This window comes from Erythrolamprus reginae, chromosome 10, assembly GCF_031021105.1.
Source record: "Erythrolamprus reginae isolate rEryReg1 chromosome 10, rEryReg1.hap1, whole genome shotgun sequence".
NCBI lineage: Eukaryota > Metazoa > Chordata > Lepidosauria > Squamata > Dipsadidae > Erythrolamprus > Erythrolamprus reginae.
Window position 1 is genome coordinate 42,858,050 of NC_091959.1, and position 24,223 is coordinate 42,882,272.

Sequence of the window (24,223 nt, forward strand, 5' to 3'; positions counted from 1 at the left end):
GACAATTCTAGAAGCCTTTTTGGCAATATTGTTGCAGTGGGCTTTGGCACTTAAGTCATTTATTTATTTATTTATTTATTTATTTATTTATTTATTTATTTATTTATTTATTTATTTATTTATTTATTTATTCACTCACTTACTCACTCATTCAATTTTTATGCCGCCCTTCTCCTTAGACTCAAGGCGGCTTACAACATGTTAGCAATAGCACATTTTAACAGAGCCAGCCTATTGCCCCCACAATCCGAGTCCTCATTTGACCCACCTCAGAAGGATGGAAGGCTGAGTCAACCTTGAGCCAGTGATGAGATTTGAACCGCTGACCTTCAGATCTACAAGTCAGCTTCAGTGGCCTGCAGTACAGCACTCTACCTGCTGCGCCACCCCGGCTCAACTGATATTGTATTAGTATACAGTATTAGTATTCCAAGGTCTTTTACTTGCTATGTGCTAATACTGCTGTCTGCTAATAATATACTATATTGCTGGGTGCTAAACATTGGTCTATGGATTGTATTATGGTATTGTATGGAACTGTGTGTGATATTAATGGTTGGATATATATGTAGCTGACTTTATATGATGGTTAGTCTATTGCAATGTTTTTCAACCAGCGTGCCGTGGCACACTAGTGTGCCGTGAGACATATTCAGGTGTGCCGCGAAGCTCAGAGAGAAAGAGAAAGAAAGCAAGAGAGAGAAAGAGAACAAGAGAGAGAGAAAGAAGGCAAGAGAGAGAAAGAGAACAAGAGAAAGCAAGCAAGAGAGAGAGCAGGAGAGCAAGAGAGAGAAAGAAAGCAAGAGAGAGAGAGAAAGAGAGGGAGGGAAGGAGAGAGAGAGAAAGACATAGAGGGAGGGAGAGAGAGAGAGAAAGAGAGCAAAAAAGAGAGGAAGGAAGGAAGAGAAAGAAAGAGGGATGGAGAGAGAGAAAGAAAGAGGAAGGGAGAGAAAGAGGGAGAGAGAAATATAGCGAAAGGGAGGAAGAGAGAGAGAGAGAATTCTTTGTCCAAACTTTTTTTAGCCCCCACCCCACCCCCACCCCGGTTCAATGTGCCCCAGGGTTTTGTAAATGTAAAAAATGTGCCGCGGCTCAAAAAAGGTTGAAAATCACTGGTCTATTGTATATGTTGTGAATGATATTTATACCTTTACTATGTTGGTCTGTGTTATTGGCTGAACAACCACCATTGGCACATACGCTGTGTTTCAAGTTCGGTGTTCTAACACTGGGTATAAGCCCAGCGTGGAGTGCTAATAAGCCCAATTCACATGGACTTAAACAGACAGAAACAGAGACTCAGGTGCTAGCTTTAAATAAACCATCTGCTTTTATTGGACTTTCCTCTGTACAAAAATCAATTTATCCTTGCATTTTAAAACCTTTCCTTTCTTACAAATCTACAACTGGGAAAACCAGATTGAGCTGGCTAATTATCTTGTCCCTGTTGGGATCCCTTGTGGCTCAGTGCTGGCTCTTCTCATGTCTTCACAAAAGGGAAGCCACACCTGCGAAAGAAAGACAGGACAAGTTGACGTCAATCTGCCAGACGTTTTCATAAAAGTGATGGAGACACTCTGGCTGAACAGGGCCAAAAATTGCACCCAAGGATGGACAGGGAATGGGATTCCAGATCTTTATTTGGGAAAGTAAAAGTGAAAGGGAAGGAAGGAAGGAATGCGATGACAATGAGGAAGAAAGGGAAGGAAAGAAAAGGAAGGAAAGAAGATGAGAATGAGAGGAAGGAAGAAAAGAAGGAGAGGAGAATGAGAGGAAGGAAGGGAGGGGGGAGGAAGTGATAACAATGAGGAAAGAAAGAAAGGAAAGGAAGTAAGTAAGATGAGAATGAGAGGAAGAAAAGGATATGAAAATGGAAGGAAGGAAGGAAGGAGATGACAATGAGGAAGAAAGGGAAGAAACGAAAGGATGGAAGGAAGATGAGAATGAGAGGAAGGAAGAAAAGAAGGAGATGAGAATGAAAGGAAGGAAGGAAGGAAGGAAGGAAGGAAGGAAGGAGATGACAATGAGGAAGAAAGGAAAGGAAGGAAGGAAGAAAAGAAGGAGATGAGAATGGAAGGAAGAGAAAGAAAGAAAGAAAGAAAGAAAGAAAGAAAGACAGACAAGGACCATTGACTTATGAGATTGACGGAGGTGAAGGTCCAGGATGTGACAGATGGAGTTATACTGTTTTGGATGGAATGGGGTGAGGAAAGAAATAAAAATGTGGTACATTACTTTCTGGGCAACCCTCACAGTATGGAGGTGTCTTAAACAACCTGACTCCTTACTCACACACCTAATTTAAATCCTCCATCAATCTAGCTGCTTGGGGCATCTGAGGAAGTGAAATGCAGCTCACCAAAGCTAACGCCTTTCTCATAAGTGGTGGAGCAACCAGACTCCTTCCAACCTTCGCCGACACGTCTCCTTTCTCTTCCACCTCGTTAATACTCACCGTTGACTTGCTTGCATTGCTTCAAGGCTTCGTTGAAGCCCTCGCACAAGGTCAGGTCACTCTGGTTGGTTGCACAATCCAGGAACTGCCTCATCTCGTAGAGGCAAGGGCCATACTGAGATGGCTGGTGGCTTGGAATCTGCCTGGACTCCTAGGAAGAGGCAGAAGAAAATGCAATTTTTAAAAAATATGCTAGAATGTGCAGAAATGGATAGGTTGACATTCAAGATTTTTTTAAAAGATACAGAATACTTTTTAACATGGGGTTTGTTTTATTGATGGTTGGATAAAAGAAGTAGAAACTGTATACTACACATAGAAACACTATATTACACAGCAAGTACATAGACCAATATTTTATCACAGAGTAATATATAGCACACAGCAATAGCAAGACTAACCATTAAAGCCAACAACAACCACCCAGCAGAGCAACACATCTGACTCCCTTTTATGGCTAACTGCAGCACTAACTCTTGAAGTACCATTATATTAATTCCTTCAAACATACATTGCTGGTTAGTTCATATATTGACAAACCCAACCTTGTCGGTACTATGTGAACTACAGTAGTACCTCTAGATACGAGTTTAATTCATTCCAGAACCGAGCTCGTATGTCGGATCAACTCGGATCTCGAACAAATGCCTTTAGACTTTGTTTCTCCCCCCCCCCCCCGCCGAGATAACCAGAAGCAAGGATTCTTGCGCCACCTAGTGGAAGCTCGGCTCGTATCCCGAATTTGAGCTCGAGTGTCGAACAGAAATTTCGCTCCTGTCGTGGCTCATAACTTGGAATACTCGCATGTGGAGCAGCTCGTATCTAGAGGTACTACTCTATAGTAATATCTCGTTTTTCATGGAGGATGCGTTCCAAGACCACCCGTGAAAAACGAATTCCCGTGAAGTAGAGGAAAGATATTTTTTTGTCTTTAACAAGTATTTGGAGTTTTAAAACCCAGCCTTTGCACTAAACAGTCATTCTATAATGTTTCTCAGCTGGGACTACATGGGATATCCTACCAGTTTCTTTAATAGAGTACGGTAGTACTGTAGAAGAATTTTATGCATTTTTAATGGATGTAAAATTTTCAATGGATTTAAGCCCCCTTTGAAAACCCGTGAAGTAGCGAGGGATTACTGTACATAGTACTGACAAGGTCCATCATCTCCGAGAACCACGTTCCCAGGCTCCCCTTCCTCCTTTCCTACAAATCCCACTAGGATGATCTCCCAAAAAAGCCTCCACCAACGCTACTCAACGGCTTCATGTCACGTGTCAGACCTGACTCCATTGTACGTGTTGTGGGAACGGGGCCTGAAATTTGAGTCTCACCTGAACAGGGCTGCTAGCCGCTTTGGCGGGCTGGGAGGAGCTGCTGTCGCCACTGAACGCTCCCGTCAGAGCGCCTCCGACCACGTGGCCCACGGCGGAGCCCACGGCCACCCCTGCTGCTGTGGTAGCCATCTGGGCCATCAAGCCAGGTTGCTGAGGCTGAGTCGGGGCGGCCATGGCGGAAGGAGGAGGATGAGCAGGAAGAGGAGCGTGAGAAGCTACTGCATTGCTGGGATGGAGAGAGAAAAGGGAGAAGGTGAATTTTTGCAGCATTTGTTCGTTTGTATGCATGTACAGTGGTACCTCTACCTAAGAAGGCCTCTACTTAGGAACTTTTCTAGATAAGAACCGGGTGTTCAAGATTTTTGTTGCCTCTTCTCAAGAACCATTTTCCACTTAACAAACACGAGCCTCCAAAACTGTAACCGGAAAATGCGGTGAGAAGCCTCTGTGGGGCCTCTCTAGGAATCTCCTGGGAGGAAACCAGGCTGGAAAAGGCATGGAGAAGCCTCTGTGGGGCCTCTCTAGGAGTCTCCTGGGAGGAAACAGGGCCAGAAAAGGCGGGAAGAAGCCTCTGTGGGGCCTCTCTAGGAATCTCCTGGGAGGAAACAGGGCCGGAAAAGGCGGTGAGAAGCCTCTGGGGGGGCCTCTCTAGGAATCTCCTGGGAGGAAACCGGGCTGGAAAAGGCAGGGAGAAGCCTCTGTGGGGCCTCTCTAGGAGTCTCCTGAGAGGAAACTGGGCCGGAAAAGGCGGGGAGAAGCCTCTGTGGGGCCTCTCTAGGGAATTTCCCCCCAGAGATTAGAATTGCCCCCACCCTCCTTGCCCTTTCGTAAGCTTCTTAAAACCCACCTCTGCCGCCAGGCATGGGGGAACTGAGATACACTTCCCCCTAGGCCTTTACAATTTTATGCATGGTATGTCTGTATGTATGTTTGGTTTTATAATAAGGGTTTTTAACTGTTTTAATATTGGATTGTTATATGCTGTTTTTATTACTGTTGTTAGCCGCCCCGAGTCTACGGAGAGGAGCGGCATACAAATCCAATAAATAAACAAACAAACAAATCTCCTGAGAGGAAACAGGGCCGGAAAATGCGGGGACAAGCCTCCATGGGGCCTGTCTAGGAATCTCCTGGGAGGAAACAGAGCCGAAAAAAGGCAGGGGAGAAGCCTCCGTGAGGCCTCTCTAGGAATCTCCTAGGAGGAAACGGGGCCTCCACCCTCCCTCTGGTTTCCCCAATCGCACACATTATTTGCTTTTACATTGATTCCTATGGGAAAAATTGCTTCTATATCTGCCCCCCCCCCCAAATATCTCTTATTTTCTCATAGCTCCACCCAATTTTCCCAAAGTCCTCAACATCTTTTTGTTTTTTTGGTAATGCGGTGACCAAAATTGCATGTGGTTATTCTAGGTGTGGCTTTACTACGGATTTATAAAGCGCTACTAAGACTTCGTGTGGTTTTGATTCTCTGCTTATACAACTGAGGATTGTATTCGCTTATATTGGCTTATGCAAAAAAGCCTCCACGGCTGAGCAGGCAGTAAAACCTCCCTCTCCCAGCAACCTCTTCCTCGGTGTGGCTTTCGGGTCAGCAGCTTATATTCGGTGTCTCACCTGACCTCGATTCCCTTTTTAGCTGAATCATCCCGAAGTCCAGCAAGTCTGGACGAACAAATCTCCTTTTTCCATTCACTCATAATCCACCCAGGTCACCTGTTTTGCCTAAATGTGTCACAGGTAATTTTCCAAAAGCGACCTTGACTTTCTTGGCTCTCTCCCTCCCCCCTTTTAAAAACATTCATTTTCTTTTCTATGGTACTGAAAAAGCTTCTTGGATGAGAAGAGAAATGTTTTCAAAGGAGAAAGAGCAAAAAAAACCAAACCCCAAGGCAGGCCCGTTGCCTTTTAGTAAAGCACCTTTGGGGAAAATGTGACCCGAATGCGAATCTCCACAGAAATTCTTTCCCAAACTTTTTCACAAAATAGGTCCTATACAACACAGCCACGTGAAGGGTCTCTCTCTCTCCCTCTCTCTCTTTCTTTCTCTTTCTCTCTCTCTCTTTCTCTTTCTCTCTTTCTCTTTTTTCTCTCTTCTCTTTCTCTCTCTCTCTTTCTTTCTCTTTCTCTCTCTATCTCTCTCTCTTTCTTTCTCTTTCTCTCTCTCTTTCTCTCTTCTCTTTCATTCTCTTTCTCTCTTTCTTTCTCTTTCTCTCTCTCTCTTTCTCTTTTGTTCTCTTTCTCTTTCCTTTCTCTCTCTCTCTTTCTCTTTCTCTCTCTTTCTCTCTCTCTCTTTCTTTCTCTTTCTCTCTCTCTCTTTCTCTCTCTCTTTCTTTCTCTTTCTCTCTTTCTTTCTTTCTCTCTCTCTTTCTCTTTTGTTCTCTTTCTCTTTTGTTCTCTTTCTCTTTCTTTTTCTCTCTCCTCTCTCTTTCTTTCTCTTTCTTTCTCTCTCTTTCTCTCTCTCTCTTTCTCTCTCTCTCTTTCTCTCTCCCTTTCTTTCTCTTTCTCTCTTTCTCTCTCTCTTTCTCTCTCTCTTTCTTTCTTTCTCTCTCTCTCTCTTTCTTTCTCTTTCTCTCTCTCTTCTCATCTCTTTCTCTCTCTCTTCTTTCTCTCTCTCTTTCTTTCTTTCTCTCTCTCTCTCTTTCTTTCTCTTTCTCTCTCTCTCTCTTTCTCTCTCTCTTTCTTTCTCTCTCTCTCTTTCTTTCTCTTTCTCTCTCTCTTTCTCTCTCTTTCTTTCTCTCTCTCTCTCTCTAGAATAGAATAGAATAGAATAGGAGAAGAATAGAACAGAACAGAGCAGAAGAGAATAGAATTCTTTATTGGCCAAGGAATTTGTCTTTGGTTCATATGCTCTCAATGTACATAAAAGAAAAGAGACATTTGTCAAGAATTGTGATTGTCATAGAGTACAAATAAGCAATCAGGAAACAATATCAATATAAATAATAAGGGATACAAGGAACAAGTTACAGTCATACAATCATAAGTGGGAAGAGATGGGTGATAGGAAGGATGATACTATCGACTGATAGTAGAAGTAATGCAGTCTTACACACACACACACACACACACACACACACACACGATTTAAATAGGGACACCTCTAAGCTGATCCGTCTGCCTGGAAGCTTCTTTGGGGAGCTTTAAGTAGACTTTGCCACTTTATTTTTGTCATTGTGCAAGGAGAGCAATATCCCATACCCCTGAGCATGGACAGAGGACTCCAAGAGAGAGGGAGCCCCCCCCCCAAAAGACTTTTGAAATCTTCTGAGACCCACCCGTGGCCTTTTAAACACAATCCTCCCCAAGATGGGGTTCCCCAGAGCATGCACAGAGCGCTCCATGTCTCCTTGGAGGAAAGAGTCCAATAAAGAGAGAACCCCCAAAGTTTTAGAAATTGGCTGAGACCCCACCCGTGGCCTTTTAAATATAAGCAGCCCCCCATTCTCCCAAAGATAGAGCTCTCCTGAGCATGCACAGAGCGCTCCCCAACTTCCTTCCTTGGAGGGAAACGTCCAGGTTTTGCCCCGTGTAATATTTTGAGTGTCTATGCGACGTTTCGGTGAAATCACATTCACCATCATCAGGCTGAAGTTTTAAGGCTTCGTGCTGCTGTAAATTTACAGCAGCACGAAGCTTAAAACTTCAGCCTGATGATGGTGAATGTGATTTCACCGAAACGTCGCATAGACACTCAAAATATTACACGGGGCAAAACCCGAACTCAGAACAATCTACACACACACACCAGGGTAATCCAACAGAAAAAACATATAGCCCCTCCCTGTTACAAAGCTGAAGGGATCAGATCTGGTGGCCTAGCCCTAGAGGTTAATTCTCTGCCTTACAAGGCAAGAGGCCCCAGGATCAAATCCCAGTAAGGGTAAGGCTAGCTGATGAGGCCAGAACAAGGCTGAAATAGCGCTATACTAGTCTCCCTTAATTTTAAAATTTCAGCAAAAACAAGTGAGATATATATACAGTATATATAATTTATACAAATAATATAAATTTATACAAATGAAATAATTTTTATTTATTTATATAAATTATTTATTTATAAAAATAAATATAAATTGGCTGAGACCCCACCCGTAACCTTTTAAACACAAGCAACCCCTCATCCTCCCCCAAATCGAAGCTTCCTTGAGCATACACAGAGGGCTCCCTGTCTTCTTTCCTTGGAGGGAAGAGTCCAATAAAGAGAGAGAGGGAAGCCCAAAGCTTTTGAAATGTATTTATTTATTTTTATTTATTTATATAAAATTTATATAAATAATATAAATTATAGAAATAAAATATTTTTATTTATTTATTTATATATATATAAATTATTTATTTATATAAATATAAATTGGCTGAGATCCCACCCGTAATGTTTTAAACACAAGCGCCTCCTTTGTCTTCCCCAAATCGAAGTTCTCCTGAGCATACACAGAGCGCTCCTGCCTTCCTTCCTTCGAGGGAAGAGTCCAAGAGAGACAGAAAACTCAAAAGCTTTTGAAATTGGCTGAGACCCCACTTGCAACTTTTTAAACCCAAGCACCCCCTTGTCCTCCCCAAAGACATATGCTGCAACGTCCTGCCTGTCGGCGACTACTTCAGCTTCAACCACAACAACACAAGAGCGCACAACAGATTTAAACTTAATATTAACCGCTCCAAACTTGACTGTAAAAAATACGACTTCAGTAACCGGGTTGTCAAAGGGTGGAACTCATTACCGGACTCCATAGTGTCATCCCCAAACCCCCAACACTTTACCCTTGGATTATCCACGGTTGACCTATCCAGATTCCTAAGAGGTCAGTAAGGGGCGAGTACAAGTGCACTAGAGTGCCTTCTGTCCCCCTGTCCTATTGCTCTCCTATATCTCCTATACCTTTCTTCTATTCCTATATCTCTCTTCTATTCTTTCGTTGATAGGTTCTATTACTATATTTTCTTTTCTATTCTTTCATAGATATATTTTACTAGGAGTATCTCCTCTATAACTGTCATCATGTATTTTACTATGTATATACCCACTAAAACCCTCATTGTGTATTGGACAAAATCAATAAATAAAGACAGGCTCTCATGAGCATGCACAGAGCGCTTCTCCTGCTCTCTGACCTTGGAGATGGGTCGTTGGGCTTCTGACCGGCGGGGGGGGGGTCGAAAGAGTCCCCTTTTTTAAGGAGAGAAAAACTGGGCTAAATCTCCCCCCCTCCCCTTACCTGGCGGGGCGAGGCGCCGCGCTCCGGCTGCCCCTGGGCATGGGTGAGGTCGGCGGCTGCGGTTGCACCGGCAGAGACGCCCGGAATCTCCTTGAACCTGGCTGTGTGTGACGCAATCGCCTTCTGGAACAACCCCCACGTGCTTCCAAAAGCGGGAGGCGGAGAGGCTCTTCTGCGCAGGCGTAAGACAGGAGCTCCGCCGCTCTCGCCCCGCCTCCCCTGGAACACCCCCCACGTGTTTCCAAGGGGAGGCCCTTCTGCGCAGGCGTAAGGCAGTAGCTCCGGGCGACTGCCCTCGCCTCGCCGCAGAGCTAGGAAAAAGGTTAGAGCGACCCAACCAGTCTCTCGCGGGACTCAATAATAATTTATTAATAATAATTTATTAGATTTGTATGCCGCCCCTCTCCGTTTATGGACTATCCTTTCGGTCGTTTTCTTTCTTGAGGTATTTAAAAATAAAAACACGTCTCCAGTAAAAATACGCAATGGAATAGGAATGGGAGGGAGGGAAATGGAAGAAAGAGGGAGGAAAATTGAAGGGAAGGAGGAAAATGGGTGGGAAGGAGAGAAGAAAATGGAAGGCAGGAGAAGGGGGGAAATGAAGGGAAGAAGGAAAATTAGAGGAAGGAAAATGGGTGAGGAGGGAGGGAAATGAAAGAAAATGGCGGGGGGAGGATGAAGGAAAGTGGGAGGGAAGGAGAGAGGGAAATGGAGAGGGAGGGAGGAAAATGAAGGGAAGAATTGAGGGAAGAATTAATTTAAAAAGGTGACAAAAGAATTTTGGCTCCCTACTTCTGAGGAACTGAGGTGTCCACTCTTCACTTTTTGTGTATCTATGGCTCCTTGGGCACTTTTTGGCCTTGGGCCTAGCACAAAAATTTAGCTTAATTTTGTTTTCTGCACATGCCCTGAAGCAGTCTCACGAGAGGACGCTCACACACGTGCAATTTCGACATTTTTTTTTTTTGCTTATAGCATGCGTGGAAGTAAACCCCCCCCCACCAAATTCACATGCCTGAGAGCATCCCCTCATGAGATTTTGGCACTTTTTTGCCCCCCTGCACATGCGCGAAAGCAAAATCATGCAAGAGATGTGTGCAAGTCTACGTAGCAATTTGTGCAAATCAGCGCACCAGTATATAGGCAGTTAAGAGGAACTTGCCCTTGAAACAAACCAATTTGCCTAATATCATACAACTAGTCCTCATAGAGGCATAGAAGATTGACGGCAGAAATGGTCCATCAACTCTGCCCTTATACTATTTCCTGTATTTTCTTAGGATGGATATATGTTTATCCCAGGCATCTTTCAATTCAGTTCCTGTGGATTGACTAACCACGTCTGCTGGAAGTTTGTTCCAAGCATCTACGACTCTTTCAAATAATATTTTCTCACGTTGCTTCTGATCTTTCCAACTAACCTCGGATTGTGCCCCCTTGTTCTTGGGTTCCCTTTCCTATTAAAAACACTTCTCTCCCCGAACCTTAGTTAACCCTTTAACATATTTAAATGTTCAACTTATGATTCATTTAGTGACTAGTTACTGTGGCACTGAAAAAAAGGGACATGACCGTTTTTCACCCTCACAACTGTTGCTCATGTGATCAAATTCAGATCCTGTTTTCCCCCCCGAACGCCATCACTCTACTAAACAAATAATTCCCTCAACACTGTCAGACTTTCTACTAAATCTGCACTTCTATTCTACTACTTTTTCTCATCATCCCTTTCACCCATTTCCTCCCATGTTGACTGTATGACTGTAACTTGTTGCTTATATCCTAAGTTTTTTATTAATATTGCTTCTTCATTGCTTATTTGACCCCTATGACAATCATTAAGTGTTGTACCACATGATTCTTGACAAATGTATATTTTATTTTATGTACGCTGAGAGCATATGCACCAAGACAAATTCCTTTGTGTCCAATCACACTTGGCCAATAAAAATTCTATTCTATTCTATTCTATTCTACTCTATCCTTGCCAAAAGACTCACATTTATGACAGCTGCCGTATACTGGGCGACCTTTTGACAAGCAAAAAGGGAAGGCCTGATCACTTAACAACTGTGATACTAAACAACTGCAGTGGTTCAACAACTGTAGCAAGAAAGGTCTAAGGTAGGGCAAAATTCCCTTTAAATTGATATTAATTTAAATGATTTAATTTACATGTTTCCCTTAAGGACAGAAATTTGGCACTCAATTGTCATAAGTCAAAGACTATCTATATAGTCACTAAGCAAACCAAAAGAACTGGGTTTAAGTGAATGATTAAGCCATTAAAAGCCTAACACGGTTAATGAGCCAAGCTTTAGAATTGAATTTATTCTGGGTTAATCCAGCCTAGGTATCTATGAAAGAACAGTATAAAATATGAAGGCAACCCTCATTTTTAATGGAAAATTTCTCAACAAGAGCAAAGCAAATTGATAAAGGTAGAAACTTTTGCTTCTCAACGGGCAGCTACAGTATCAGGGAATAAGTATACTAAATATGAAATATGGTGAAACATCCAATGTACTCTATTTAACAGCAATTTAGCTGGGAAGAAAAAAATGCTATCCAGAAATTATTATCGGTAAAACGAGGAGAAATCCAACTTGTACAATCCGGCTTTCTAAAACAAACACAAGACCTTTAATATCCAGTTACAGCAAGAGTTCATCAAGATAACCAAATTGCAAACAAACTTAAGATCCGTAGCCAAATTCCTCTTTAATGGAAAATCACTGGAAGCAGAGATTACAGAATAGCTTTAGTTGCAAACCATGGTGTTTCAAACTTAGGATAAGAGATGCTTATTTTTCCAGTTTTATGATATTCTCAATTTCTCCGGCACTTTCCAAATGCATTGGGCTCCACAATCCCATTGCTGGCTAGAAATACTGTCGTTATCATTGCATTGACTCCCCCTTCAAAGCCAGCTAAGCTGCTCCGATATTAAAATCATTATTAGAAATGGGTGTTTTCTATTCTCAGGATGGAAGCTTCCCAAAAGTAACAAGGGGATGTGCAATTCATTTGCAGCTTTTTTAAAAGCTTTTAAAACCATAAAAGCTGCTGATTAAATGGCCCCGTAATGAATTAACGTAGATTAATTCATATTACCATTCAACTGGGAATTTGTTTTCAGTAGGCCAAAAGGGGAGAAATTTCCAAGAAAGAGGAACTAGGGCACGAAACATTTTATTTCCCAGACAGCTGCTCGTAGAGTTTTGGCACGTAGTCATCCCATTCGGCTTGGTAGCAGGTGCCCGCTACAGGGGTAGGCAGCTTGTATTTCTTGCGGAAGGTCAGTATTTTGAAGTTACCACGCTTGTCTCCCGAACGGTTACTCAGGATGGGCTCGTTGCAAGTCAGCGGCTGGTGCTGTTCGTAAACCAGCCAGACGTAGCGGTGAAGGCCTGAAAATGCACAGGGGGGAAAATTGAGAAGCAGAAACCCTACACTTTCAATTCAAGGGTTCAATCCGGCCCTCTGCCAGCCTCCTCGGGGCCTATTGAGGATGGACTGGATGAATGGGAGAGAAAAATGGAGGGGAGGGAGAGGAGGAATGGGACAATGGAAGAGAGGGTGGATGGGAGGATGGATAGATAGGAGGAAAGGTCATAGGATGGAGGGATGGGAGGATGGAAAATTGTATGGATAGATGGGAGGGAGGGAGAATGGATGGATTGATAGATGGGAGAAAGGAATTGGATGGATGGGAGAAGTGAATGGATAGAAGGAAGATGGATGGATCTATCACCCATCCATCTACTATCATGCATCCATCATCTATCTATCATCATCTATCATCTATCTTTTTGTATCATCTATCAATCATCTATCATCTGTCTGCTGTCTATCATGTTTACTATGTATTATTTATCATCTATCTATATCGTCTACCATCTATATGTATGTATCTATCTATCTATCTATCTATCATCTATCATCTGTCTATTATCTCTGTCAATCATCTACCATCTATCTATCTATTATCTATCTATCTATCTATCCATCCAATTTATCTAAAATCTATCTGTCTACTATCTATCTATATTCTATCTGTCTATCTATCGTCATCACATCTATCATTTATTTATCTATATGCATCTTCTATCTATCTATCTATCTATCTATCATTTATCTATCTACCCATCCAATTTATCTAAAATCTATCTGTCTACTATCTATATTCTATCTATCTGTCTATCTATCTATCTATCGTTTATCTATCTACCCATCCAATTTATCTAAAATCTATCTGTCTACTATCTATATTCTATCTATCTGTCTATCTATCGTCATCATCATCTATCATTTATCTATATGCATCTGCTACCTACCTACCTACCTACCTATCTAATTGTAAATTGAGATACTTGTTCAGTAACCACTTTTTGAAAGATAAAGCACAGAGCAACTACTCACTTTCTCTTGAAAGGGACTCGCTGGTCGCTTACCTGTTCCTTTGGGAGGCCCAGATCCAACATAGTCAGACAAAACGTGCCCACTGTCAATGTCATTGCCTTTCATGTTGGTCACCAAAAAGTGGTGCCACTCCCTTAAAAAGAGAGAGAGGGAGAAGAGAATTGGGTCTTTGCATCTGCAAATCCCAGCTTGCAATATGCAAAGAAATGTGCCTCTTTCACAGGGTCTCCCAGTATTTTCCAAGCACCCCCAACTCACTCACCTGAATTTGGGTGCTTTCCTGCTGGGAGCATCAGGATCCGTAAGAACCAAAGTGTATAATTTATCGGGGTTGCAATTCTCCCACTCGATCAGGCTCGGCCGATTCTTGACCTGCTCAAATAAACAAGAATAAAAATTTTGCTCCTTTTTAAAAACAGGGGGGAAACCAAAAAGAGAAAACCAGAAGAGCCAGGGTGGCACAGCAGGTAGAGTGCTGTACAGTGATCCCCCGCTCGTTGCGAGGGTTCTGTTCCAGGACCCCCCGCAACGAGCGGGTTTTCGCGAAGTAGCGCTGCGGAAGTAAAAACACCATCTGCGCATGTGCAGATGGTGTTTTTACTTCCGCAGCGCTAGCGAGGAGCCGAAGATTGGGGGCGGCGCGGCTGTTTTAAAACGTCGCCGCCGACATGGGGGGCTTGCCAGCACCCCCCGGACCCCCAACCCGGGTTTGGGGGGCTGCTAGGAAGCCCCCCATGCCGGCGGCGACGTTTTAAAACAGCCGCGCCACCCCCAATCTTCGGCTCCTCGCTAGCGGGCAGCAAGCGGCAGACAAGCCGTTCGCTGGCGCCGCTCGCTCGCGCTTCCCAGCTGAGTCCTGAAGCGAATTCGCTTCAGGACTCAGGTGGAAAGCGGCGAGAATGAACGGCGTGGGCGCTCGCTCTCGCCGCTTTCCAGCTGAGTCCTGAAGCGAATTCGCTTCAGGACTCAGGTAGAAAGCGGCGAGAGCGAGCGCTAGCGAATGGCTTGTCCGCCGCCCCGCTCGCGCGTCCCGCGCCCACGCCGTTCATTCTCGCCGCTTTCCAGCTGAGTCCTGAAGCGAATTCGCTTCAGGACTCAGGTGGGAAGCGGCGAGAATGAACGGCGTGGGCGGGCGAAGGGCGGGCGGCAGCGAGGAGTTTGCGTGGGCGGTGGGGAAACTCCTTGCTGATGCCCGCCGCTCGCCCTCCCGCCAGCAAGAGGGGGAAGACCCAGGGAAGCCGCCCAGCAGCTGATCTGCCGGGCGCCATCTCCGCATGCGTGCCCATAGAAAAAAAGGGCACGCATGCGCAGATGGTGTTTTGACTTCCGGGTTCAAAAATCGCAAATTACCCTGTTCGCAATGGTCGGGGACGCAATAACCGGGGGATCACTGTAGATCTGTAGGTCAGTGGTTCAAATCTCATCACCGGCTCAAGGATGACTCAGCCTTCCATCCTTCCGAGGTGGGTCAAATGAGGACCCGGATTGTGGGGGCAATATGCTGGCTCTGTTAAAAAGTGCTATTGCTAACATGTTGTAAGCCACCCTGAGTCTAAGGAGAAGGGCGGCATAAAAATTGAAAGGAAGGAAGAAAGGAAGGAAAGGAGATGAGAATGAGAGGAAGGAAGGAAGGAGATGAGAATGAGAGGAAGGAAGGAAGGAAGTAAGTAAGTAAGTAAGGAAAGAAAGAAAGAAAGAAAGAAAGAAAGAAAGAAAGAAAGAAAGAAAGAAAGAAAGACAGCAGAAGAAATGTACATTGACTAATTCAGTTCTCCCTCTGCATTTTCAACAAATGAGGGACGGGCAAAATAATTTTAAAAAAAGCATTTCCTGTTCCAGAAGGTGGAAAGTGATGTTTAAAGCGGCACTACTCAATCTCAGCCACTTTTAAGGTATTTGAACTGTGGGGTCCTTGGTGCTGAGCTTGGTGGATTTTTTTTTGAGATGTTTCAGTACCAGATGAGGTAACATCATCAGTGCTAGAAGAGTGTTGGGTGCGAGACAGCAGGAGGAGGAGGAGGAAGGGGAGGAGGAGGAAGGACAGCCTGTGGAATGTTTGGTGCCTTTTGAGATTGGTGGTTTCTTGTATACTCCTGGTTCCCAGTGTGGGGCTCACAACCCAAAGGGGGGCAATTGCATTTTCAATGGGGGCAATTGGAAACTTGTTTAAACCTAGTTAACGGCCTTTTAGGCTTCCTCCATTGTTTGAATAATAAGAATTATTATTATTATTATTATTATTATTATTATTATTATTATTATTATTATTATTATTATTATTATTATTATTATGTCAATACAACACAGCAAATGAGATCACTATGCTGGATTTCGTATTTCATCCCCAGTCGGGCGCAGTCGGGCGCTTCCCAAGCACCTAGGACTGCGTGATGTAGCGGCAAATTATGTTTGCCGATCCCAGTAAAGCAGCCTTTTGCAATTGACAGATGGAGATTTTGTCAATTCCGATGGTTTTCAAATGTCCGCTGAGATCCTTTGGCACTGCGCCCAACGTGCCAAGTACCACTGGACCACTTTCACTGGCTTATGCCAGAGTCGTTGCAGCTCGATTTTTAGATCTTCGTATTTCACTAATTTCTCTAGCTGCTTCTCCTCAATTCTGCTGTCCCCTGGGATTGCAATGTCGATGATCCATACTTTCTTTTTCTCCACAATCAGGATGTCTGGTGTGTTTATGCTTCAGAATTCGGTCAGTCTGAAGTCGGAAGTCCCACAGTAGTTTTGCTTGCTCATTTTCGACCACTTTTTCGGGCTTATGATCCCACCAGTTCTTTGCCACTGGGAAATGTAGTTCCGGCACAAGTTCCAATGGATCATCTGTGCCACAACATCATGTCATGCTTGTAGTATTATTATTATTATTATTATTATTATTATTATTATTATTATTATTATTATTATTATTTAAGATTTGTATGCCGCTCCTCTTTGAAGATTCGGAGCGGCTCATGGGGGGGGGGGTAGACCTCAGGATTTTAGAGATGGTTAGGTGGGGCATGGCAAACAAACAAAAAGTTGGGAACCACTGTTGTAGACCTTTCATTACCTGACTGGGTAACACCATCAGTGTATTATTATATCTTTCTATACCACCAATAAGTACTTGACAGAACAAATAAACAAATACGCCTCCCTGAAGGCTTAAAATGGCTCCCTGTCAAAGCAAACGATTTTGCATGGCACGCATTTATATTGCACGCAATTTGGCTCAAGGCTCCAGGACTTCGATGTTGCAAGGCGCATGGCCTTCACCCGAGCCCGGGGCCTTGCAGAGGCCTTGCACCAGGAGGGGGAGGAGAAGGGAGAACAACTTCGCCCTTGGTCTCTCCACCTCTCTTTGGGGAAGATGCCATCTTTGGCAAGGGGCGCATTTATATTTTTAGGGGTGTTTGCACCTTGCTCTTCTCTCTTCTATTTTAAAGCCAGGCTAAAAAAAAAAACAAACCACGATTTTGCAAACAACCGTTTGCATTTTAAAAAAAAGATCGCGGGTCTTTTTTATTTTTTGCAAAAGGACGCACAGGATTCTCGGGCCTCCTAGCCAGGCAGGAGACCATCAACCACGTTCAGTTGCATGCTTTAAAAAATAATAATAATAAATTGGATTTCCCTTAGCCGGAGTCCCCAGAGGGCATCCAAACGGCACTTGCAACCCCGGTTGCAATTGGGGCACGTCGGCTGTTTTGCAACGAGGGAGAAACTGCGGGATCCTATACTGTATAACGGAATTGCATATCTATATCTTCATATCTGTTTCTCTGTTTCTATCTATCTCTTTCTTTCTTTCTTTGCATATTTTTTTGGGGGGATCATGTCACGCAATGCATTTGAATCCTGCAAATCGGAGCATTTCCGAGCCCCTTTAAAGGGGCGGGGGGGCGTTTCCCCCTATATTTAACCGTTGCAAGCGAACATATGCAGACTGCAATTTGGAAGCGCGGGTGTGCAAAGGGGAAGGGGAACGTGCATGGAAATTCGAGGGCGGGGTACGTGTGCAAACACCCCCAGCTCCTCCAGGACAAAGGACGAGAAAAGGGGACGTCCGTTTTTGCAAAAAAAGGCCATGCAACTTTGCAACCCCGCGTGCGCGGCCCATTAAGCTACCTGAGTGGGTGTAAGCACTTGGCCGAGCTCCTCGATTTCCAACGACCCGTAGCGGACCCGCAGAGGATGCACCGGCTTCTCTTCCACCTCCGGGAGGCTTAAGGAGCCTCCCCAGCCGCTCAAGTCGACCGGCATGGTTGCACCAAAGGGACGAGTCCTCGAGAAGTTCCTCCCCGCTCGCTGCAGCAAGCAAAGGCAGCGCGCGAGGCTCATAGAGCTTTACTGCGGGGGAGGCTTCGGAGTGGCGGGTCGCTCTTCCAATCCCGGGCAGCGGACCTCTCCTCCTCCTTTCCTTATTGGCCGAGGTGGGAAGCAGAGGGTCGGCCCTGCCGGAAGAAGGGGGCTCTGGGAGTTGAAGTCCCGGAATGCTGTCTGGAGCCAGTTTAAAGGTGCTGAAGTTGAGCAGCTGTTTTTACAGCGATGAAAAGCACACCGGCGTTGCCAATTTTAGACTCCTATGATGATAATTCATCTCAGAAATCATATTCCGTTAGTGATTGTAAAAGGGGGTGGGGAAAAGGTGAAATACTTTTTCCAAAGCAATATCATTGCCCGCTTTGGGATTTCACAGAGGGATCGATGGGAGGGAGGGAGGGACGGAGGGGGGGAGAGACGAAAGAAAGAAAGAAAGAGAAGAGAAGAGAAGGGGGAGGGAAAAACGAAAGAGAGGGAAGAGAGAGAGAGAAAGAAGGGAGGGAGGGAAGAAAGAGAGAGAAAGAAAAAAGAGACGGGAGGGAGGGAAGAAAGAGAGAGAAAGAAAGAAAGAAAGGAGAAAGGGAGGGAGGGGAAGAAAGAGAGAAAGAAAGAGACGGGAGGGAGGGAAGAAAGAGAGAAAGAAAGAAGGGAGGGAGGGAAGAAAGAGAGAGAAAGAAAGAAAAAGAAAGAAAGAGACGGGAAGGGAAGGGAAGAAAGAGAGAAAAGGAGGGAGGGAGGGAAGAAAGAGAGAGAAAGAAAAGAAAAGAAAGAACTATCTGTCTATCCTGAATCATAATGAGTCCCATAAACAAAACCCTTTTGGCAGGAGATGTTAATAAACCTTATTAGCTTGTGTTTTATGGGATCCTTGGTGCATGAGCATCTCAATTTAGCATTTATATTTATATTTATATACCATTTTACAGTGCTACACATCCCTCTCCAAGTGGTTTACAGAATCAGCTTCTTACCCCCAACAATCTGTGTGTATGTTTTATTTTAAATAAGGGTTTTTTAGTTTTTTAATTATTAGATTTGTTACTGTATATTGTTTTTATTATTGCTATGAGCCGCCCCGAGTCCACGGAGAGGGGTGGCATACAAATCAAATAATAATAATAATAATAATAATAATCATTATCATCATCATCATCTGGGTCCTCATTTGACCCACCTCGGAAGGATGGAAGGCTGAGTCAACCTTGAGCCCACTGAGATTCGATCTGCCAAACTGCTGGCAGTCAGTGATCAGCAGAAGTAGCTTGCAGTATTGCATTCTAACCACTGCGCCACTGAGGCTCTATTTATCCTCCTAACTACAATTCTTTATCTCTACATAAACACAGTGGTACCTCTACTTAAGAACTTAATTCGTTCCATGACCAGGTTCTTAAGTAGAAACGTTCTTAAGTAGAAGCAATTTTCCCATAGGAATCAATGTAAAAGCAAATAATGTGGTGCAAACCCATTAGGAAAGAAATAAAAGAACCATCTTTCAGCTGTGGCGAGGGGGGCATTTGCCCAGGTTCGCCTGGTGCACCAGTTGCGGCCCTATCTGGACAGGGACTCACTGCTCACAGTCACTCATGCCCTCAACACCTCGAGGTTCGACTACTGTAATGCTCTCTACATGGGGGCTACCTTTGAAAAGTGTTCGGAAACTTCAGATCGTGCAGAATGCAGCTGCGAGAGCAGTCATGGGCTTACCTAGGTATGCCCATGTTACTCCAACACTCCGCAGTCTGCATTGGTTGCCGATCAATTTCCGGTCACAATTCAAAGTGTTTGGTTATGACCTTTAAAGCCCTTCATGGCATCGGACCAGAATATCTCCGAGACCGCCTTCTGCCGCATGAATCCCAGCGAGCCGATTAGGTCCCACAGAGTGGGCCTTCTCCGGGTCCCGTCAACTAAACAATGTCGGTTGGCGGGCCCCAGGGGAAGAGCCTTCTCTGTGGTGGCCCCGACTCTCTGGAACCAGCTCCCCCCAGAGATTAGAACTGCCCCTACCCTCCTTGCCTTTCGTAAACTCCTTAAAACCCACCTTTGTCGTCAGGCATGGGGGAACTGAGACATCTCCCCCAGGCATATACAATTTATGTATGGTATGTTTGTATGTATGTTTGCTTAGTAATGGGTTTTTAAAAATATTTTAAATTATAATTATTAGATTCATCATGAACTGTTTTATTTTGTTGTGAGCCGCCCCGAGTCTACGGAGAGGGGCGGCATACAAATCTAATTAATAAATGAATGAATGAATGAATGAATGAATGAATGAATGAATGCTCGGAATTTGGGTGGGAGGAAGAGGAGGAGGACAGTCGCTGCCGAAGGAAGAAGGTGAGGTGAGTGACCCCTTTTGCCAGATGCTCCGGGAGGCAACCTCACGCCGGGTGTATAGGAGGCAGAACGTGGGAGTCACCACATTAAAGTGCTTTATTCCCTCTCCAAGCGCCCAGAGAAAGGAAAAATGCTTCATTCGCTCTGGACTGCCAAAGCTTCCTTAAGCGCCACTGAAAGGCTCCTCTGGCAGCCCAGAAAAGCCCGAGATGGCCAGGATTAAAGAGGGAATGTCAGGAAACTGGCCGGGTCTTCGTGCCACTCTCAAATTTCCTGGGAAGTTTTTCCGGGCTCGGATTCTTAAGTAGAAAATGGTTCTTAAGTAGAAGGAAAAAAATCTTGAGCACCCGGTTCTTATCTAGAAAAGTTCTTCAGTAGAGACATTCTAAAGTAGAGGTACCATTATATAGTGTTCCCTTTTCCTTTTCTTTTTCTTTTCTTTTTAAATCATAATTTTTATTGGATTTTTACAACAATAAAAACACATGGAAGGCATTGACAAACCATTCAAATAACTCTTCACTTACACAACATTACTTACTTACTTACACTTTATATAATATTCACACAAAACTCTTATAACCACTAATTACTAATTGCTAGTAATTTGTATATTTATTTATTATTATTATTATTATTATTATTATTATTATTATTATTATTATTATTATTTTCAAGCCATGTATACAATTATTCCCACAGGGTATAAAATTCTTTTCTTTTATCTTTTCTTTTATCATTCTACAATTCTCATTTCTGCACAATCCAACATTTTCTTTATCAACACCGTCTCTATTTGTTCCCTTTTCATATTTACCTATAGCGTAGGGCAGTGATAGCGAATCTTTTTTTCCTTGGGTGCCAAAAGACTGTGCACACATGCCCACACCCATTAATTCAATGCCTGGGGACGGCGAGAAATAGCTTCTCCTGCCTCACGGAGACCCTCTGGAGGCTGGAAATGGCCTGTTTCCCAACTTCTGGTGGGCCCAGTAGGCTTGCGTTTCTCCCTCCCCAGGCTTCGAACAGACTTCCCTTATCCCCAGAGGCTCTCTGGAAGCCAAAAATGCCCTCCCAGAGCCTCTGTGCGAGCCAAAAATTCAGCTGGCCGACACACACATGCATGTTGGAGTTTGAGCTAGGGCAATGGCTTGCGTGCCAGCAGATATAGCTCTGTGTGGCACCCTGTGGCACCTGTGCCATAGATTCTCCATCACTGATACAGGGTTTAATCTCTATCTTCAACATTAATATTTCTTCTAACCATTGTTTTGCTCTATTCCAAAAATCACAGGCCTTCAGGCATTCCCACCACATGTGGTAATAGGTCCCTGGTACTATTTTTGCATTTCCAGCACACTTTCCCACAAGCAAAGTCAACGGGGAAGCCAGATTCACTTAACAGCCGCAATTATTCCCTTAGCGACATAACACGGGGCCAAAGCAAGCCCTCCACTCCTCCACTCACGACAGAATTACCTACGCAACTGGACTCACACAATCCTAGGTTTAGAAAGCTTAGAACTATGTCGCCTTCGGGAGACTATGTCGTCCTTCCCGTCAATGACCACTTCAGCTTCAACTACAACAACACACGAGCACAAAACAGATACAAATGTAAAGTAAACCCCTCCAAACTTCACTGCGGGAAATACGACTTTAGTAACCGAGTAGTTGATGCCTGGAACTCACTACCAGTTTCTATAGTATCATCACCGAACCCCAAAACTTTACAAAACAGACTATCCGCTGTTGACCTCTCCCGATTCCTAAGAGGTCAGTAAGGGGCATGCATAAGTGCACCAGCATGCCTTCTGTCCCCTGTCCTAAATATTTCTCTCTTACTAGTATCATGTATATATAAATATATATAATATATAAATATTGTATCTTTGCATACCACCGATATGTACCTGACAAAGAAATATTTATGTCTTTCTTTCTTTCTTCTCTTTCTTTTTCTTTCTTTCTTTCCTTCCTTCTTTCCTTCCTTCCTTCCTTCTTTCTTTCTTTCTTTCTTTCTATTCGGTTTTTATGCCTCCCTTCTCCTTAGACTCAAGGTGGCTTACAACATGTTAGCAATAGCACTTTTTAAATAGAGCCAGCATATTGTCCCCACAATCCGAGGCAATCAATCAATCAATCAATCAATAATAATAATAAATAATAAAAATGGGGCCAAAGCCAAACTCACCAGCAACACCTCCCTCAACCGCACCAACATTGGATTCGATTTTGGCCATAAGTGAAGGACCACCTGGGAAGTTCCCACTCACCTGCAGCCGCCAGGTAAAAACTAAGCGGGCACGTCGCCCGCAGCCGCTCCGCCTTGGACGGGCGGGGTGTGTGTGAGAGAGTTTCCCCGCCTCTCCATCCCCACCGCCCGCCCTCCCAGCCGTAAATCCCGCGGAGCTGAGCCGGCTGGCTTCGGTTCCCTTAGTCCGAGTTTAACATGGCGAGCGAGGCGGCCGCCTGCGTCCTCTTGGTCCTCCTGGCCCTTCCCGGGCGCGGCGGCGCTTCAGGTACCGGCGGGGCAGGTGGCGAGGTTGGAGGTGGCAGCTGAGCCCGGGTGGGGCGGGGGGAGATGGGGATCCCAGTTGGAAAGGAGACCACGAGGAGATTCCCCTGGAAGAAGGGACTAAACTAGCCGGGGGACCCAGTGAAAGCATCTTTACGCACGGCCAGGATCCTTCTCCATTAAAGGACGAAGGAGAGGGCGCCTTTATTTTGGATTTTTTCTGCCCCACCCCCAAAAAAGGAGGATGTAACTCTCGCCCTCCCTTCCGAAGTTGCTGCGGGACGGGATCGATCCCCTTCCCCGTCCCCCTTTCGCCTTCTCCCGCCTGCAATAAAACCCGACTTGGGGGCGCGCTTTGCGTAAAGAGGGCGCCTGTTCCGCCGACTTTTTTAAACCGGTCGGGATTTAGAGGGGTTGATGAGGTCCTTCGTCTCTCCCCACCCCCCGCCCGCCCGACTCACAACTCCAAAATTTTCAAGAATGTTGCATATTTTGATTTGTTTTGTGCCCCCCCCCCCCCCAGCTTCGAAAGAGCTTCCGGTCACAATTGCCTGCTCTGGTTTGTTTTTTTCCCTGAAGTCTAAAATTGGGGCGGGAGGGGAGGATGTCGGATGCGTAATTTTTCTACGATTGTTTGATAGCTTTCCTAACGGTTGGGTTTTATGGCGAGGGTGAGGGAGTTTGCCCTATTTGGGTTAGGAAAAGCAAAACACTTTTGTGAGAAAGGAAAAGGGAGGGAGGGAGGGAGGGGAAAGAAAAATAAAGGGAGGGAGGGAGCGGTAGGGAGGGAGGGAGGGAGAAAGAGAGAGATCAGGAAAGAGAGAGAGAAAGTAAAGAAAGAAAAGGAAGAGAGGGGGAGGGAGAAAGAGAGAGAGAACAGGAAAGAGAGAGAGAGAAAGTAAAGAAAGAAAGAAGGAGAGAGGAGGGAGGGAGGGAGAAAGAGAGAGAACAGGAGAGAGAGAGAATAAAGAAAGAAGGAAGGAGAGAGGGGGAGGGAGGGAGAAAGAGAGAGAACAGGAAAGAGAGAGAGAGAGAAAGTAAAGAAAGAAAGAAGGAGAGAGGGGGGAGGAAGGGAGAAAGAGAGAGAGAACAGGAAAGAGAGAGAGAAAGTAAAGAAAGAAGGAAGGAGAGAGGGGGAGGGGAGAGGGAGGAAGGAAGTGAAAGAAAGGGAAGGAAAGAAAAAGAAGAAAAGAAAAGGAGTGAGTGAGAAAGAAAGTGAAGGAAAGGAAAAGGGAAGGAAAGAAAAAGAAAGAGATAGAGAGATAGAGAGAAAGAAAGGAGAGAGAGAGGAAAGGAAAGAAGGAAAAAAGCAAAGAGGGAGGAAGCAAGGAAAGAAAAGAAAGGGAACGGGAAGGAATCAGAGAAGGAAAGAAAAATAAAGGCAAGGAAGGAAGGGGGGAGAGAGAGAGGGAGAAAGGAAGGAAGTGAAAGAAAGGAAAGAAAGAAAAGTAAGAGAGGGAGGGAGGGGAGAAAGGAAGTGAAACAAAGGGAAAGGGAAGGAAAGAGAGAGAGAGAGAAAGAAAGAGTGAATAGAAGATAGGTTTATAAGCAGAGTTCTGAGAGAGGAACGGTACGGTTGGATGCAGATTTAATGGAGCAGGATGAGTC

At 44.6% G+C, this 24,223-nt stretch overlaps 3 protein-coding genes across 3 annotated transcripts in view; 1 reads left to right on the forward strand and 2 right to left on the reverse strand.

The window, feature by feature from the left end:
- Positions 1 to 1,307: 1,307 nt before the first annotated feature.
- CHCHD10 (coiled-coil-helix-coiled-coil-helix domain containing 10) lies at positions 1,308 to 9,165 on the reverse strand. Its single transcript, XM_070762281.1, has 4 exons — positions 9,013 to 9,165; positions 3,791 to 4,019; positions 2,456 to 2,606; positions 1,308 to 1,508 (listed from the first exon to the last, which is right to left on the reverse strand). The coding sequence occupies exons 1-4, from the start codon at positions 9,051 to 9,053 to the stop codon at positions 1,489 to 1,491; spliced, it is 441 nt and encodes a 146-aa protein (XP_070618382.1). The 5' UTR covers positions 9,054 to 9,165; the 3' UTR covers positions 1,308 to 1,488.
- Positions 9,166 to 11,314: 2,149 nt separating this feature from the next.
- PEBP1 (phosphatidylethanolamine binding protein 1) lies at positions 11,315 to 17,831 on the reverse strand. Its single transcript, XM_070762869.1, has 4 exons — positions 17,560 to 17,831; positions 13,697 to 13,806; positions 13,467 to 13,567; positions 11,315 to 12,422 (listed from the first exon to the last, which is right to left on the reverse strand). Exons 1-4 carry the CDS (start codon positions 17,770 to 17,772, stop codon positions 12,205 to 12,207), a joined length of 642 nt encoding a protein of 213 aa, XP_070618970.1. The 5' UTR covers positions 17,773 to 17,831; the 3' UTR covers positions 11,315 to 12,204.
- Positions 17,832 to 22,503: 4,672 nt separating this feature from the next.
- VSIG10 (V-set and immunoglobulin domain containing 10) overlaps positions 22,504 to 24,223 on the forward strand; it is a 20,822-nt gene continuing 19,102 nt past the window's right edge. Inside the window, exon 1 of the mRNA XM_070762868.1 lies at positions 22,504 to 22,619. Within this exon, the coding sequence (XP_070618969.1) occupies positions 22,550 to 22,619 (70 nt within the window). The 5' untranslated portion in view covers positions 22,504 to 22,549. The remainder of the gene's footprint in view (positions 22,620 to 24,223) is intronic.

Bases quoted from the DNA above. Each gene is read 5' to 3' on its own strand.
- CHCHD10 (XM_070762281.1), bottom strand. From the start codon at position 9,053: ATGCCCAGGGGCAGCCGGAGCGCGGCGCCTCGCCCCGCCAG. The intron at 4,020-9,012 runs GTAAGGGGAGGG...TCTCCATCCCAG, and splicing joins GCGGCGCCTCGCCCCGCCAG to CAATGCAGTAGCTTCTCACG. The intron at 2,607-3,790 runs GTGAGACTCAAA...GCCTCTTCCTAG, and splicing joins CGGCTAGCAGCCCTGTTCAG to GAGTCCAGGCAGATTCCAAG.
- PEBP1 (XM_070762869.1), bottom strand. From the start codon at position 17,772: ATGAGCCTCGCGCGCTGCCTTTGCTTGCTGCAGCGAGCGGGGAGGAAC. The intron at 13,807-17,559 runs GTAGCTTAATGG...TTATTTGAGCAG, and splicing joins AAGTGCTTACACCCACTCAG to GTCAAGAATCGGCCGAGCCT. The intron at 13,568-13,696 runs GTGAGTGAGTTG...TCTCTTTTTAAG, and splicing joins AGGAAAGCACCCAAATTCAG to GGAGTGGCACCACTTTTTGG.